Genomic DNA, 18,557 nt, shown 5'->3' on the forward strand with positions numbered 1-18,557 from the left:
CTTTATACCCTTTGTGTGGATACAATCTTTGTCTGTTCAGCAGTTGGGAGTTAAATTCTCAACATCATGTGAGCACCAGCCTGATCATGAACTGTGCTATGGCCATCAACACAACTTAGAGTCAGTTGTTTTCCCATCTTTGCAAATACATTTTTTGTACAAGAGAGTTCAAATTACATACCAATAATTGACAGAGGTTAGGTGACTGGAAAGACTAATTTTCCATCACACCAACCACATTCATATACATTTTGATGGTCCTCAAGACATTGAAAGACTTCAGCTTAGATAAAGGCTAAAACTAAAACAATGGCATTAACAGTAAAAAATGACTACAGGGGGATTATTTTGGAATATCAGAGATCAAGCGGTGCTTTTGGCATGAGAAAAAAAAAGTTCTATTTAGGGTCTAATTAAAATAGAATTTCGCCAGGTCGTTATTGTCCTTAATGTACCATTTGTGTATTATACAGCGGGAGAAACAACTGCTTCACACAGGGTTCATAGTCATGACCTGGCTGACACTGTCAGCAGAAATGGAAAGGGAAATAAATAAAAACTAAAATAACAACAATATACAAAGAATAAAAAAACAGAACAGCTTTACAAAGAACCACAAACTACATTTTAGAACCAAGATAAAAAGACGATAGCTAAAACTAGATAAGCTTCTCAGATAAGCTTGACATAATGAGAGCTTGAGAACAATGTCAAATAGCAAAAAAAGTTTTTTAGGGTAAAATAACACTATAGGCTTGACAGCCAAAGCTAGATTTATTGCCCCCACCTCACAGTCAGTGATGTCAGAGTGGGTTTGGAGTCAAAATGTGAGGCAGAGTGAAAAGCCTAATGCCAGAGCTCCAGAAACCCTGATGCTTATAAGATTCAAGATTCAAGATTCAAGAGCTTTACTATCAGTACAGTAGTCTACACAGTATACAAGGGGTCTCAAACTCAAATGAGCCGCGGGCCACTTCTGGCACCGTCATCTCATTGGAGGGCCACTTTAGTGTCCAAGTAGTACAAAAAAACAAAAACGAAAACACCCACTAATATTTCTTAAAACGTAGTGGGTTTTTTTTATTTTATTTAATTCCAAATATTGTGTAACAAGACAAAATTGCAAACATGAACGCAATTTTTTTCTCACTCTTAACTATCTGAAGCCTTTCAGTTTCAGTTTCATTTGTCATACGCAAGTTAGCGCAGGGTCAGAATCAGAATCAGAATCAGAAAGGGGTTTATTGCCAAATGTTGAGCAGGTTTACAACATTAGGAAATTGCTGCGGTGCTTCAGTGCAAACATAGTGTCATAAAGATATAAAAATAAGAATAAGAATTAAAAGTGCTACGTAGAAAGATATGTGCATGAGATATACATGAGATATATACATGGGAATAAGAATTAAGAGTGCTACGTAGAAAGATATATACATTAGTGCAGGTGGTGATCAGTGCCAAACATGGAATGATGCAGTGACACAGCGTAGGGTCATGTGATAGTGGCGGGGACAGTCATATGGTTATTGTTCATGTGTCCAACAGCAGAGGGGAAGAAACTGTTCTTATGGCGAGAGGTTCTGGTGCGAATGGACCGGAGCCTCCTGCCTGAGGGGAGCAGGTCAAACAGACTGTGTCCAGGGTGAGAAGGGTCAGCTGAGATCCGAGCTGCACGCCGCAATGTCCTGGAGGTGTACAGGTCCTGCAGAGATGGGAGTCTGCAGCCAATCACCTTCTCAGCAGAGCGCACAACACGCTGCAGTCTCTGTTTGTCCCTGATAGTGGCTCCAGCGTACCACACGGTGATGGAGGAGGTGAGGATGGACTCGATGATTGCAGTGTAGAACTGCATCATCGTCCGTGTTGGCAGGTTGAATTTCTTCAGCTGCCTCAGGAAGTACATCCTCTGCTGGGCTTTCTTGATGACGGAGGTGATGGTGGGCTCCCACTTCAGGTCCTGGGTGATGGTGGTACCCAGGAAGCGGAATGAGTCCACAGAGGTGATGGGGGTGTCAGTCAGGATGATGGGGGGGAGTGGGGCTGTGTGCTTCCTGAAGTCCACAATAATCTCCACTGTCTTCTGGGCATTCAGCACCAGGTTGTTGTGGCTGCACCAGGACACCAGACGTTCAACCTCCCTCCTGTAGGCAGACTCATCCCCGTCCGAGATGAGCCCAATAACGGTGGTGTCATCTGCAAACTTGATTAGCTTGACAGACTGGTGGGTGGAGGTGCAGCAGTTGGTGTACAGGGAGAAGAGCAGAGGAGAAAGAACACAGCCCTGAGGGGAGCCGGTGCTGATGGTCCGGGAGTCCGAGACATTCTTTCCCAGCCTCACATGCTGCTTCCTGTCCGTCAGGAAGTCAGTGATCCACCGGCAGATGGGATCAGGCACATTCATCTGGGAAAGCTTGCCTCGGAGATGGTCTGGAAGGATGGTGTTGAAGGCAGAGCTGAAGTCCACAAACAGGATCCTGGCGTAGGTTCCTGGGGAGTCCAGATGCTGAAGGATGAAGTGTAGGGCCATGTTGATGGCGTCGTCTACAGACCTGTTGGCTCTATATGCAAACTGTAGGGGATCCAGGAGGGGGGCCGTGAGGGTCTTGAGATGGGAGAGAACTAGGCGCTCAAATGACTTCATGACCACAGATGTCAGAGCCACGGGTCTGTAGTCATTTAGTCCAGTGATCCTAGGTTTCTTGGGGACAGGGATTATGGTAGAGGACTTGAAGCAGGCAGGCACATGACATGCCTGCAGTGAAGAGTTGAAAATGCCAGAAAACACTGGGGCCAGCTCGTTTGCACAGTGTCTGAGGGTGGCAGGAGACACGCCGTCTGGGCCGGGAGCTTTCCGAGCATTCAGGTTCTTAAACTGCTTCCTCACATCTGCTTCATGAATATGAAGAGTTGTGGTGGGAGGAGGTGGTGTGAAATCCTCTTTTGTGTGGGGTGAGGAGGGGGGTGTTGTAGGTGAACGGTTTGAAGGTGGTGATGGCTCTATGGAGGGGGGAGAGGTGGGGGAATGAGTGTCCAAAGTGTCTCTATTGTTGGGGCCGTTGGAGGTGTGAAGGCTGCCTGATGGCTCGTCAAAATGGCAGTAGAAGTCGTTTAGGGTGTTGGCTAAGAGCAAGTCGTCAGTGGAGTGGGGGGTTTTAGGCTTGTAGTTGGTGATATTCCTAAAACCTTTCCACACAGAGGCCGAGTCATTCTCTGAGATCTGCTGCTGCATCTTCTCAGAGTGCTGATGTTTAGCAATGTCCGCTTCTTTAGTGAACCTGTACTTGGCCTCTCTGTAGCAGTCCCTGTCTCCGCTTCTGAACGCCTTTCTCTTTTCCAGCCACAGCTTTTTGAGTTTAGGAGTAAACCAGGGTTTGTCATTGTTATAACTCACCCTGGTGCGTGATGGCACAATGCTGTCCTCACAGAAGTGGATATAGGAGGTGACAGTGTCCGTAAACTCGTCCAAGCTGTTAGAAGCAGCCTTCATTGTGTCCCAGTCTGTGGTCTCCAAACACGTGCGAAGCTCCTCCACAGCCTCGTTGCTCCACAGTTTTTTTGTCCTCACGACAGGTTTGGAGAGCTTCAGCCTCTGTCTGTACACGGGGATTAGGTGGATCATGGCGTGGTCAGAAAGTCCGAGTGAAGCGCGCGGCACCGCGCGATAGGCCCCGCTGATCGTGCTGTAACAGTGGTCTAATGTCCTCTCCTCTCTGGTCGGGCATTTAATATACTGCTTGTATTTGGGAAGCTCATGGCTCAGATTGGCTTTGTTAAAGTCCCCAAGAGCAATGATGAGAGAGTCCGGGTATGTCCGCTCCATGTGGAGAATCTGCTCCGCGAGTGCGCCCTGAGCTGCCTGCGCATCCGCGTCTGGCGGGATGTAAACAGCGGCCAGGATGAATGAAGCAAACTCCCGCGGAGAATAAAACGGCTTGCAGTGAATAAAAAGGTATTCCAGAGAGGGAGAGCAGTGCTGAGCAATCACTGTCACATCTGTGCACCAGCCACTATTGATGTAGAAGCAGACCCCTCCACCTTTGGACTTACCGGATAGAGCGGCCTGCCGGTCCGCGCGCAGCAGATGGAAGCCCTCCAGCTTTAGCGCGCTGTCTGGGATGTCCTCACAGAGCCACGTCTCCGTAAAACATAAGACACAGGAGGAGGCAAGGTCTCTGTTCATGCTTCTCATCAGGGCAAGTTCGTCGACCTTATTACCGAGTGAGCGTACATTAGAAAGGAAGATCCCAGGAAGAGCCGTTCGCAGTCCGCGTCTCCTCAAACGCACGAGTGCGCCGGCTCGCTTTCCTCTCTTTCGGCGTCTCGCTTTCCTGGTCAGAGTCTGCAGTAAATCTGCCGCAGATGCGACAAATATTGGAAATAAATCCACAGGCGTTGTGGTCCTGTAGTTAAGGAGCTCTTCTCTGGTGTAAGAGTATCCAGAGGAGTGCCCAGACACAGAAGAAATGCACAAAAACAAAACAAAAGTAACGCACTGAAGCACCAGGGCATCCATACGCGGCGCCATCTTGGTTAAAAAAAAAACAAAAAAAACAAAACAAAAAAACAACAACATTGCAATGAAATGTATTTGACAAGCAGAAAACAGTCACTCAGCAGTATAGTACAGTATAGTATAGTAGTTTCATTGAACTACCAAATAAACAGCTCTTTCTGGCCAGACACGTGGAAGCACTTTTGCTACAATTTTGTTTTGTATTTAACAAAATAAAAATGCAGGCATAAGTGTACACATTAGTTTTCGACTGCAAGTGAGAATTGTTTTCTTTCCAAATAAATCTCTCACTGAACTAACACAGGCCTCAACATGTTTGCACTCTCTTCTTACCTCGGCCAGGTCCGCGGCTCCGAACCGTGGTAAGGAGACCTCTGGCTATTACTTTGGGTTCCGTGTCGGGCTCGTAGCCGGGAACTAGCTTTACTGTCTACGTTGCAAGCGAGAGACAGAAAGAGGCTTTGAAAGGCTGCTCCAGCAGAACTTTTTTGTTTCGCAGGAAAACACGAACACAGTGTAAAGTCGAGTCTTAATAGCTTACTGGGCTCGTCAGGCACTCTTTTTGGCTGCAGTGGTTATTTTTATATTTACATGCTTCCATCTCCCGTTTCTGCTCGGTAGCACCTGTACTTTTCACTTTCCTTTTTCTCCCTCCCTCACGCTGTCACGATATATATATATTTTTAGTGCTTATTTAGTGCATATTGTTACTTGTTTTTAATATAGTCTAAAAGGGCCAGCTCTGACTAGAGTCTGAGCCAAAACGTACTGACAGGAAACTGCATGCTTTTGCAGAGCATATGAGGTGCAGAAAGAAAGTGAAACTAAGTGTTGGATCGAAACTTAAAGTGTGCGTGACGTCTAGAGGAAGTATATATGTACATCAGGCAGGCTGCTGCTGCTTCAGACCTGTGTGTGCTCAGTCTCCTTTTTTGGAAATGTAAAATTAAAGATCATTTTTTGAGTTAGACCACTTTGAGCCATGTTTTTCTTTGCCACCAAAAGAATGCAAAGAACTGAATTTAATAATTGGTGCCAGTGACCCAGATTCTTTTGCGGCTGAGAGGACTAATTCGGAGCTTAAGGTACAATCTGATATGAGGCGGACAACAGACCGGTCTAAAAAGATTTAAAGGTAGGCAGAAGCCTGTTCAAAGTAAAAGCAAAATTGTGCATATTGGATGAAATCTAAATGATCTGTTCACCGAGTTGATGATCGTCACCGTCAAATTGGCTCAGTATTGGCGAAATTAAAGTCAATTATAAAATCTGTTAAGTAGATTTCGGGTGACATGTCCATGGTAATTTTGAGTGAAGTAAAGTAAAGTCTGGGAATATTTGATAAAAGCTTATTGTTGTTAATGATAAAGTGAAGTTTAAAGTTGATGTGTTGAGTGTAATCTTTTCAGCCAAGTGAAAAGAGATTAGAGAGTAGGTAATTGGACATTGGTTTCAGGGTAGGAGTCCCTTTTGGTCAGAAGGCTGGGCCTGGACATCAGTAAACTGGGTGTTAGAGTCCCCAGTGATGTTTTTAAAGTCATTTAAATTAATCTAGGATGGGGGTGTGACCCCCAGGAGTGCACACAAGTTCAGAGGTGAGAACCTCCCCCTTCGCTCCGGTATCTCAGTTGACCACACTGCCAAGACTTGGGACCTTGGTTAATTGTCAGTGGTCAGGGACCACTTTAGTGCGCTGTTTGGTTGAAGAAGCGGGGCTTCAGGCGTGACCACTTCAACGTGGATTGACCGGTAAAACTTTAAGTAAAGCTTCAGGCCGCAGTTAAATACTGGACGCTAGTTAAGTGGAGTTATTGGTCAAGCTGCGGGGAGCGCTTTTAAATTAACATAGGACTTAGAAATCTGGCCCCTTTGTCCCGGACAGAGAAGGGTGTATTGACCAGCAAGGTGGGCAAACCTGGGCTTAGAGGCTTTTAAATTAAGTCAAAATGGTAGGATGACTAGTACTAAAGGAAGATGATGTGAAGTTGTGATTTGGAAAGGAAAATTATTTATCTTGGCAGTCGGTGTCTTTATAAATGTGTGAATGTATAAATGAAGTGTAAAATTGTTATTTGGATGAATGATTAAAGGTGCACATTGTTTTGAGAGAAAAGGGTGTGGTGTGTGTGTGTGTGTGTGAGACGATTATCTTTTAAGGAGGTTCAGGGAAGTGTGCAAAATGCTGATGAAAGTATTGTGTGAATGATGCTACAAAACTGAGCTGAAAGAATGGTGATATGTATGGAAAAACTGTTAATTGTCCTCAGGATTTGTGCCAAAAGAGCTCTGATAAGCACATTGAAGATTTTGATGTGAATGCTTGCAAATGCAAAGAGCTGAGTATATTTAAGTGTGTGCATGTGTGTGTGTACTGAGGGTCCATTCTTTTTATATTAACACGTAGCAGAGTTACATAGGGTCTATAGACTGTAAATATAAAATAAGAGTTCGGTTAGGTTGTAGATGAAAATTTACTGAAGAGAAGAGTGTGTGTGTGTGTGTGTGTGTGTGTGTGTGTGTGTGTGTGTGTCTGGCAGGAAGTGAACAACTTTGCATGCCCATAAAAGGAAACTGGCTGATGTGTGGAGTGTGCAACCAGAGAGAGAGAGAGACGTGTTAAAAATCTAGGTAGTGTTAAGAAATGGTAATGAAAATGATATTAAATAAATGTTTTAGTGTGTCAATACAGGTGGACTCTTCTCAACTTGAAAACGTGAGTACAGCGGCAAAATGATAGATTAACAGAATTGGGACGAAAACAGGCCAGGCTTTGGCTTAAAGATTTGACAGCTTCACCTCTCATTCTGTCCTCATCCTGAGAAGAAGCTTAAAGGACAGTCAGTCTCCTGATGAAGACAGAAGACAGACAGAACACCGTGTACTCGAAGAATTAACAGCAGGCAAAAAGACAGTGCAGCTGACCTATAACACTGAAGACTCCAGCAGCAGCATGTAAGGAAACACTTGATGGAACATGCACTCTGAATTACAAGCTGGGAAGTTGAACAGTGGGATGACTGTGCAAAAGCACTGGACAGTACTGGATACTGAGTTTCATATTTGCCATGCTGGGAGATATCCTCCAAGAAAAGACTGAAAAGATCAAGAGAGAAGGAATGGAGAGAGGAAACAGCTGATTTGGGCCTGTGTTGATCTGCGAGGCCACACAGGAAACTGTGAGAACAGGGACGAGGATCAGTGAGAGGTGAACCGAGACATGATGCAGTGAAAGCATGTGGGAAATTGGATTGAAGATTGAGACTGAACTCATGGAGGTTTAGAAATGTCCAGAACATCACAACAGAGAGGTAAAAAATAAAAAAATAAAAAAAAGAGAGAGAGAGAGATAAAGAAATAAATAAACTAACAATTACATGAATGACTAGAAAAGACACATACACAAATTGTTACATGTGAAATTATTTTTGGAGAGAATCAGAAGTGAGACAGTTTGAATCCACAACTCAGTGCAAATATGCATGAATTAAACCTGATTATAAAAACACATCGAGGCAATGAAGACCAGCTTACACGCAATATTAATATGAATACAAATACATACACGCAATGAAGACATGCTTACATTCATGAATGTGAATACATGACATAAATGCTAAATGGTGGAGATTTAACACATTTAAGTTTGAAGTTGAGGAATAACTCAGGGAGTTCCATGACAATAGAGTGATTTTTGTGAAAAGGAAAAAGGATAAACCAGTGATTGGAAGTTTAAAGTAGTTTTAGAATAGTGAATTAGTAGTGCTTTTGTGCCGATTGAGCAAAACAAGTTATTACTCTAGAAAGAAAACAAAAAAATAATTCAATAATGTGGTAATGTTTTAAGTATGCATTTCTCTTGTCAAGGCAACTTCTTCTGAGAGGAGAGAGTATGCAAATTAGCTGAATGTGTGGCGACAAAAAAAAGAACTGAAGCTTCCTTTCTGGCTGTGAAAGATACATGTCTGTGAATGAGAAGAATTGCTTGGTAAAATATATAATGGTAAAATACAGGATAATTAAATAAAGTGGTCAGGTCTGTGACTAAGTGCAGTATTCCAGATTTGGAAAAAAAAATTAGAATTTAGTGATGATAGATTGTTATAAACTGTTTAGAAAGGGATTAATGGGAATTAATGTTAATGTTGTGCAAAACTGTGTGGCTTTTAACAAGATTTTCTGTGTATTTAGCAGGTGAAATTATGTCAGTTGACCTCAGAGTGTCAGGATGCTGAAGAACCTGAGGCCAACATATTGTTAGATTAGTAAGCAAAAGTTTTCTCTGATTAAGATTTTTGGGGTTGTTGTTTTAGTGATGGGTTGATTCTGTCAGTTAGGTTTGGGTTGTTTTCTTATTTCAATAGAGGGAGTTTTATTAAACATGGACATGTCTATAATGGGCCTTTATAATTGTAACAGTACACTTAGGGAAATCGTGTCAGGTGATTATGTTTCGTGCTTTGATGAGCTAATAATCAGCTCTCTTTTTCTCATTTTTGTTCTAAGCAGGCCTGCAAGATTGAATTAACAGCGTTGTAAAAGTTTTGGGAGAACAAATTTAAGATGACCTTTTCCAGATTACAACTGGCTGAGGAGAAGGCCATCTGTGTGGATCTGATCAGGTTGTAAGATAATAAAGAACTCTTTTCCAAAAACAAAAAACAAAACAAAATAAAACAAATGAATGAACTCATGTTGCTGAGGGTGGAGAATTTGATTATTAGTCTCCACTGTCAGCAAATATCTTGAGTGAATGAGTGAATGTGTGACTGAAATGTGACCTGACACTAAGACAAAGACGGGACCAAGGTTAGGATGCGAAGGGGGGATGCTTTGCTTTGCTTTGCTTTGTTTTGCTTTGCCATGAGCAGGAGGAGAAGAGAGAACGGAGGGGAGACTGAAAGGTTCACATGAGAGTTTGGAGCTGCAGACTTTTTTGGGTCGCTGATGTCTGCTTTAAGAAAATTCTGTTTTATTGACTGGGTTTAGATTATGGTAGTACATTATATAGTTGGGAAGATGCCAAATGCTAAAGGGGAGAAAATGTTGGACGTTACTCATGTTACTATTAACAAAAGCAGGCCACCGTAGAAATCAATTAAATTTTATAGAGAAAGATAGTTACAACCAAAGTAATATATAGAAAAATAAAATAGAATAGGAAGTTGTTGACCTGTCCTTTATGGGCTGAACTGTCATGGCTTGCTGTACCGGAGGAGTTGGTGAAGATGATGGCTGAATAGGTGGCTGAGCTGATGATAAGGCTGATGAGTCGTCTACCAACTGAGCTATTGACTGGGCTATGGATTGTGAGGCTGAATGTGATGGAGGTGACGGCTGGGCAGCTGACTCAAAAAACACAGCCCCGGTATAAACAGTCACAAGGTCTGGCGAAACAGACAGAGTGTCTTTTCTACTCACCACAGCCGTCAACTCAGAAGTCTCGGGACCTGGCTGTGGCGATGGGCGTCGGCGGCGTGAACGTCGCTTCCTTCTCGGGGATAGCTCCGACCGGCCGGGTAATTCCACATCCGGCGGGCCGGGCCGCAGATTGCCCGGCGGGCAGTGCAAAACATTCACCACCGGGCTGGGTCGGGAAGCGGTAGCGGCTGGAGGGTGAAGGTGCAGTTCTTTCAGAAGGAAGTCCTGTGCAAGCGGGTGAAGAGAGTCCAGTAGCCAGGGGTGAGCAGAAATTAGCTGCTGTAGCCTGGCTTCTACAGCGCGGTGAAATTCCTCTCCCTCACGTTCAAGCCACAGGTTGACCAACCTCGAAACGGAGTCAATCACTTCCTCCCGAAACTCCTGGGAAGGTGCGGATGCTGCTGGGTCCATGTTTGGTCGGCTCGTACTGTCACGGCTGGGGCAGCAGTCGTGTTGTGGAATGAAAGGAGGACCCAAAATGCAGGCAGCCGACTGATGATATGAGTGAGAGTTTATTTACAGGTGACAGTGGCAGGAACAGACAACGAATCATGAGACATACTAACGGAAACCTAAACTGGGAAAACTAAAGAGCAACTAGAAATCCTCAGGGCACGGGGTGAAAGGCAGAGAGACGCAGTCTGACGGAGGATACCAAAAACGCAGAGATACACAGATGAACGCAGACGAGCCGACAATGAACACAGACCGACACCCACTAAATATACACACACAAGGTAATCGGGTAATCACACACAGGAGGGAAGAACAGCTGAACCCAATACACATGAGGACCGGAGGAGACAAGCTGAACACAATGACAACAGACACAGACCTTCAGAACAAAACAGGAAATCTAGAACCCGAACCGGACACAAGGGGGGAGGACACAGAATAACTAGAACAGAAGGACATAATCATAAAACACAAAACGCTGGGCCAACGACCCAGCACCATGACAGAGGGGAGAAGAGACGGTGAGAAAGGGGGGAAGAAAGAAAGAAAAACAAACAAAACACCTGGATCACCTGTATGGAGAAAAAAAAACAGAAGAGAAAGCAAACAAAAAAAGAGCAGCATAATAAAAACAGCACCATCACAATAAACTAGCTAGCAGTAGATAACAGTAGATACTGAAAATAAACGATATTGTGCAGCACGCAAGATAGACAGCGCACAATGTGCTTTGAGGCAGCAGCCAAGAAAGGTGTAGTCGCGTCTGTGAACACCCGTGTGTACACCTGTGTGCATACCTGTGTGGATCAGCATGCTTGTATTCCAAAGGTTTCTCCATGTAACGATCTGCTAGGGAGTGTGGGGAGCCATAGCCCCGTCCCCCAGGGCATGAAGCAGGTATGGAGGAGATCCAGGCCCCAGATATCCAGAGGCCCCAGAGTACAAGGACCCGAGGAGGACCACCAAAGGGGGGGGAACCGTGCCCCCCTTTGCCACTCCCGGCAGGGAGTGTGGTGAGGGGAGATAGGCCTCCGTACTTTGGAGGGCCTGAGATGTACCCAGAGAGGTTGAGTCTAAGACCCAACCTGACATATAGACACAGACAAACAGGCACACGCGGACACAAACGTGCGTTCCCACCCCCATATACACAACCAAATACTCGGCACTCACCCAACGTGTAGACAGACACAAATAGACACTGCACAGACAGTCGCACTCCCCAAACATACTCTATATCCCAGGTCTAGGTACCCCCGCCCTCAGAGGGGCAAGCCGCACCTAGACCCAGGAGATGTAACCCTTCTCTCTGGGGTGGAGGCAAGCGGACCACCTCCTTATCTGCAGTAGCAGGGAGGCCCCGCATCCCAGACCCCAGTCTGACGGCCAGCACCTCCTCCCAGCCCCCCAGCCCTGACGGCTAACAGAACCGGGGTGAGTGAAGACCCCAAACCTCCCTACGCCCGCTCATATGTAGTGTTGCTGTGTGCTGTTCTAAAGTGCATTTAAGACACAGGAGAGCATGGTTCCTGCTTCCTCTCAGAGAGCAGCCCGGCTCCTCCCGAAAACCCTTAGTGTCTATGTGCATTTAAAAAGGCTACAGTCTTAAAGGGCTGTGCTTGTAACACTCTGCCTTCATATTAAATAATTTTTCATATAATATTTTTTTACAACTATTTCTTCACATCAATATGCGGGCCGCAAGTAGAGGTGACGTGGGCCGCAAATGGCCCGTGGGCCGCAAATGGCCCGCGGGCCGCGAGTTTGAGACCCCTGCAGTATACAGTGTACCAAAATGCTGTTTCACTCTAAGCCGCATGGTGCATTTATAAATATATAAAGGATATATCTCCAAGAGATATAAAATTAGGAATTATAAATGAATAACATGCTAAGTTTCAGTAAGACCTTAGTAGTGGTTTCCAGTATGATCCGCTGTTTTTGTTTACAGTTCCTGATCAAACAGTGTTCTGCCACACAAAGGATGTCCTACAGTTGCCTCCATCCTGTAGACTGCTGCCATCTGTGGCCACAGTTGGCTGTCATGTCTGGAAACTAACTTCACTACAAGCCACTGGAATCTACAATTTGTGCGATGGGCATGTGTCTGTGTCCTCTTACGAAGAATTGAACCTCTGCAAACTGTGGGGGAAACAGCTTGTTAAAGTTGTTTGCTCATTGCAGAGTGTGGATGAAACCTGATGTTAATTGAGGTCACCATAACAAGACAATAATCTAACTATAATGAGCAATATTAATACCAGGTTAATGACAAAACTATTTACCAACTGTGTGTGAGACAGTGAGTATAAAAAAAAGTTGTGTTGCGTTAACAGGTTTGGTTGAGAGAAAGAGGAGGCTCCTCATCTTGAAAACTGAAAGAGCTTGGTGAGAAGGTGGAGATTAATCAGCTTTATAAGAAAAAGTTCTGATCAGAGAGCTGCGGCTGTCTGATGATGGAAATACAGAAAGAAAACAAGTTGTGTTTTCCACAACTCCTCAACAGCTCCTGCAGGAAGCCAACACTTCACTGGTCCAAAGATGTGCTCCTGAACACTGTGCTGTCCTGCATCTCTCTGCTCACCGCTGCTCTAAACCTTCTCGTCATCATCTCAGTCTCTTACTTCAGGCAGAGATTAATTTTAAATATATGACAACTTTAATGTACATTATATCACTAAAGTGAATTTTGCTTGATGTATTTTAACCATGATTGTAATGTCCTGTTTGCCTAGACTGAATTAAGCCTTACTAATGCAGCATTTTCAATGAAGACAGTTTGACATTAATAATGTGCATTAAATTCTTTTGTGTCTCTGCAGGAAGCTTCACACACCCAGTAATATCCTCCTCCTTTCTCTGGCTGTCTCAGACTTTCTTGTCGGTCTCCTGTTGATGCCACTAGGAATCCTTAGAAACACAGGCTGCTGGGTACTTGGTGATATAATTTGTTCTCTTTATTGGTATTTAACCAGCAACATTGTCTGTGCTTCAATAGGGAACATTGTCCTAATATCAGTTGACCGCTATGTGGCTATTTGTGACCCTCTGCATTATCCCAGCAGAATTACTTTGGCAAAAGTCAAACTCAGTGTTTGTCTGTGTTGGTTTTATGCTTTTTTCTACGTCAGTCTTTATACAAAGGATATCCTAATTGAACCAGGCAGGGATAATTCCTGCTACGGAGAGTGTGCATTTGTCATCAATGATATTGCTGTTGTTGTTGACCTTGTTTTTTCCTTTATTGTTCCGGTTTCTGTCATTGTAGTTCTGTATATCAGAGTATTTGTGGCAGCTGTGTCTCAGGCTCGTGCCATGCGCTCTCATGTTACATCTGTCACACTGCAGCGCTCACTGAATCAAACAAACAAATCTGAGCTGAAAGCAGCCAGGACTCTTGGAATTCTTGTAGTTGTGTTTCTGGCATGCTTCTGTCCACTCTACTGCTTTTCTCTTGTTGATGAAAATGCAATCAATGATCCAGCTGCATCTTTTGTGGTCATTATATTTTACTTTAACTCGTGTCTAAATCCTTTGATCTATGCCTTCTTTTACCCCTGGTTTAGAAATGCTGTTAAGCTTATCATCACTCTGCAGATTTTCAAGTATAACATGAGTGAGGCCAACATACTATAAAAAGAGTATGAAACTTGGTCTACTAAGATATAAAATCAGTTGTGCAATGTTTTGCGCTGTCACCCCACAGCAAGAAAACCCCGGGGTCTTTCTGTGTTTAGTTTCTGGTTTCTGCAGCTACTCCATGCATGAAATTAAAAATGGAAGTTAGCTGGTGAATGGTTGCCTGTCTCTATGTGTTGGCCATAAATAGACTGGCCACCTATCTGGACCCTGATTTGGATAAGCATAAGGAAAAGAATGCATTTTTACTGTATTACTGAAACTGACTTTGAATTATGGGTATATTTAGTGATAGATGATGTCAATAATGATGAGTATAGATGTAAAAATGAAAAAAGATATGAACTGTGACTGCAGTATGTCCTTACCAGTAAATTATAAGTAAAATTAACTTTTGCACTTATGATGACTTCTTAAGTAAAAATTATGAATTTGGATGTGTTAAATGTTTCCTACTAAATCTCACTCCCACTCTTTTTCAGTATATTCAGATTTTGGCTCAAAGTAATAAAATATTCTTAACTTCAGTAGTTCATGTTTTCTCTTGTTATTATATAGTGTCATCATCTTGGTGTTTTATAAGCACCATATTATCCAGTTGGGGCTGCTGCAGGGGCCCAATTCACCCATTCGCTGTAATCTGCCCCTCATTTTTTTTTTAACACTTTATTTGTAGTGTTAAAAAAATCATTCTCCCACTGTTCTCGAATGTGTGTAATAGACAGGCTACACCTATTCATGATATGTGAGTAAATAAATGATATTCTGCCTTTTTTCATCTCATTGACCCTTAGTATGGAATCCAAACAGGGAGGAGCGGGTAATGTAGCAAAGTTAGAACCCTTTTTACATATAAAATCTCTAATTTGCAAGTATCGCAAAAAATTATTATTATTCAGATCAAATTTTCCAGATAGTTGTTCAAAGCTAGCAAACGTATCTGTTACTGTTTGCCATGAGGACTCACATGCAGGACTCTGAATTAGGAAGCTTCACAAGCAATTTATTTACACAGTTCACCGAGTGTATACACAAATGTGCAGAAATAGTGCTATGTACAAAAGTGGGGTGATGGGGCTCCAGGGAAATCCAGGGAAACAGACTTTCGCTCTTCTTGCAACAATCCACACACATGATCAGGCTCTCTTTCTCCGACACTCACCACACGGGAAACGGGAAAACAGTCCTGGGAGTCTGTACACAGGGAAATGTTCGGTAGTTCAATGCTCAGAAACACGAAGGGAAAACTTAGCTGGCAACTTGATGACACTAACGCGAGTCAAACACAATGATCGAGTGAAGAACAGCAGTCATCGTCTGGCTTAAATGCTGGTTGCGTTAATAAGCCTCAGGTGCTTCCTCCTCCAAGGGGCGTGGGCCGAGGGCGTGAGATACAGGAAGACAGAGAAAGAGAGGAGGCAAGAGAGAGAAAGAGAGAGAGAGAGAGAGAGAGAGAGAGAAACAGCCGATGAGCGCCCTGCTGATCCCCCAGGCCGTGACAGTATCAATAATATACAAATCTTCAATGCTGTGAATGCCCCTGTCGTACCAAGTTTTGATAGTTTATCATTCCAGTCCTTTAGCCATAAAGGGATGGCATTAAGATTTGCCGCCCAATAATACGTGTGCAAGTTTGGCAGTGAACGCCCACCTATGTGTTGGTCTTTCCATAAATTCTTTTCCTGTGTGAGGTGATTTATTAAGAGTACATTTGCATAATGACTGAAACCAGCCCACTGAAGGGACAATGGGCTGGGAGGTCAGTTCCTTCATCATAATTATGCAAATTCTCATGACCATTGATCAACAACCACTGACCAAAACCCACTGACCAAAGACCAAAAAAATCTAAATCTTGGGCCCATAAAAGAGGTCAAAGTAACAGAACTCTACTCAAGGTTGACAAAAAAACAATACTGATAACTCAAACAAACTGACTGTTAGGTTTAATGTATGTATTGTAGGTTGCCATTTACAGTGGGGCAAAAAAGTATTTAGTCAGCCACTGATTGTGCAAGTTCCCCCACTTAAAATGATGACAGAGGTCAGTAATTTGCACCAGAGGTACACTTCAACTGTGAGAGACAGAATGTGAAAAAAAAATCCATGAATTCACATGGTAGGATTTGTAAAGAATTTATTCGTAAATTAGGGTGGAAAATAAGTATTTGGTCACCTCAAACAAGGAAAATCTCTGGCTCTCACAGACCTGTAACGTCTTCTGTAAGAAGCTTTTCTGTCCCCCACTCGTTACCTGTATGAATGGCACCTGTTTGAACTCATCATCTGTATAAAAGACACCTGTCCACAGCCTCAAACAGTCAGACTCCAAACTCCGCCATGGCCAAGACCAAAGAGCTTTCGAAGGACACCAGGAAAAGTATTGTAGACCTGCACCAGACTGGGAAGAGTGAATCTACAATAGGCAAGCAGCTTGGTGTGAAAAAATCAACTGTGGGAGCAGTCATCAGAAAATGGAAGACATACAAGACCACTGATAATCTCCCACGATCTGGGGCTCCACGCAAGATCTCATCCCGTGGGGTCAAAATGATCATGAGAACGGTGAGCAAAGATCCCAGAACCACACGGGGGGACCTGGTGAATGACCTGCAGAGAGCTGGGACCAAAGTAACAAGGGTCACCATCAGTAACACACTACAACGGCAGGGAATCAAATCCCGCAGTGCCAGACGTGTTCCGCTGCTGAAGCCAGTGCATGTCCAGGCCCGTCTGAAGTTTGCCAGAGAGCACATGGATGATACAGCAGAGGATTGGGAGAATGTCATGTGGTCAGATGAAACCAAAGTAGAACTTTTTGGTATAAACTCAACTCGTCGTGTTTGGAGGAAGAAGAATACTGAGTTGCATCCCAAGAACACCATACCTACTGTGAAGCATGGGGGTGGAAACATCATGCTATGGGGCTGTTTTTCTGCCAAGGGGACAGGACGACTGATCCGTGTTAAGGACAGAATGAATGGGGCCATGTATCGTGAGATTTTGAGCCAAAACCTCCTTCCATCAGTGAGAACTTTGAAGATGAAACGAGGCTGGGTCTTCCAACATGACAATGATCCAAAACACACCGCCCGGGCAACAAAGGAGTGGCTCCGTAAGAAGCATTTGAAAGTCCTGGAGTGGCCTAGCCAGTCTCCAGACCTCAACCCCATAGAAAATCTGTGGCGGGAGTTGAAAGTCCGTGTTGCTCGGCGACAGCCCCAAAACATCACTGCTCTCGAGAAGATCTGCATGGAGGAATGGGCCAAAATACCAGCTACTGTGTGTGCAAACCTGGTAAAGACCTATAGTAAACGTTTGACCTCTGTTATTGCCAACAAAGGTTATGTTACAAAGTATTGAGTTGTATTTTTGTTATTGACCAAATACTTATTTTCCACCCTGATTTACGAATAAATTCTTTACAAATCCTACCATGTGGATTCATGGATTTTTTTTTTCACATTTTGTCTCTCACAGTTGAAGTGTACCTCTGGTGCAAATTACTGACCTCTGTCATCATTTTAGGTGGGGGAACTTGCACAATCGGTGGCTGACTAAATACTTTTTTGCCCCACTGTAGAAAGCTAGAATGCTTCTGTTTGCTATCTCGGTAACCTAAGCATATGACTACGTACATTCCGGTTCCAAAAAAGTCATCTCCCTCCTGCTTTAATGACTACCGTCCTGTTGCACTTACTCCCATCCTGATGAAGTGCTTCGAACGACTAGTCATGAAACACATCAAGACTGTCCTGCCCCCCTCCCTGGATCCCTTCCAGTTTGCGTATCGGCCCAACCGCTCAACCGATGATGCCATCTCCACTGCACTCCACTCAGCACTCACACACCTGGACAAAAAAGACTCGTATGTTCGAATGCTGTTCATAGATTTCAGTTCAGCATTCAACACTATAATCCCCCAACAGCTCACTCAAAAACTGGTCCAGCTGGGGCTCAACACCTCACTGTGCAACTGGCTGTTGGATTTCCTCACCGGAAGACCTCAAGCAGTACGGGTCGGCAGTAATACATCCAGCACCATCATTTTAAACACGGGGGCCCCGCAGGGATGTGTGCTGAGCCCCCTCCTCTTCACTCTGCTGACCCATGACTGCACTCCATCATATAGCTCCAACCTCTTCATCAAGTTTGCGGACGACACAACGGTGGTGGGTCTCATTAGCAACAGGGATGAGACCGACTACAGAAGTGAGGTGAGACGCCTGGCCACGTGGTGTGTTGACAACAATCTCTCTCTGAATGTGGAGAAGACGAAGGAGATTGTTGTGGACTTCAGGAGAATGCACACCCAACATGCTCCTCTGACCATTGACGGAGCGTCTGTGGAGAGAGTGAGCAGCACCAAGTTCTTGGGTGTGCACATCACAGAGGATCTCTCCTGGACGTACAACACCACAGCACTGGCCAAGAAATCACAGCAGCGTCTCTTCTTTCTCCGCAAACTAAGAAGAGCAGGAGCACCAGCCCCCATCATGTACACTTTCTACAGAGGCACCATCGAGAGCAT

General features: G+C 44.2%; 1 protein-coding gene across 1 annotated transcript; it reads left to right on the forward strand.

The window, feature by feature from the left end:
• Nucleotides 1–13,189: 13,189 nt before the first annotated feature.
• Nucleotides 13,190–14,486, forward strand: LOC120721934 (trace amine-associated receptor 13c-like; the record flags this gene model as incomplete). Its single annotated transcript, XM_040012586.1, has 1 exon — nt 13,190–14,486. A coding segment is annotated over one exon (834 nt), but the record flags the coding sequence as incomplete, so codon positions are not given.
• Between the last annotated feature and the right edge of the window lie 4,071 nt (nt 14,487–18,557).

This window comes from Simochromis diagramma, unplaced genomic scaffold, assembly GCF_900408965.1.
Source record: "Simochromis diagramma unplaced genomic scaffold, fSimDia1.1 OVJJ01000612.1, whole genome shotgun sequence".
Lineage (NCBI taxonomy): Eukaryota > Metazoa > Chordata > Actinopteri > Cichliformes > Cichlidae > Simochromis > Simochromis diagramma.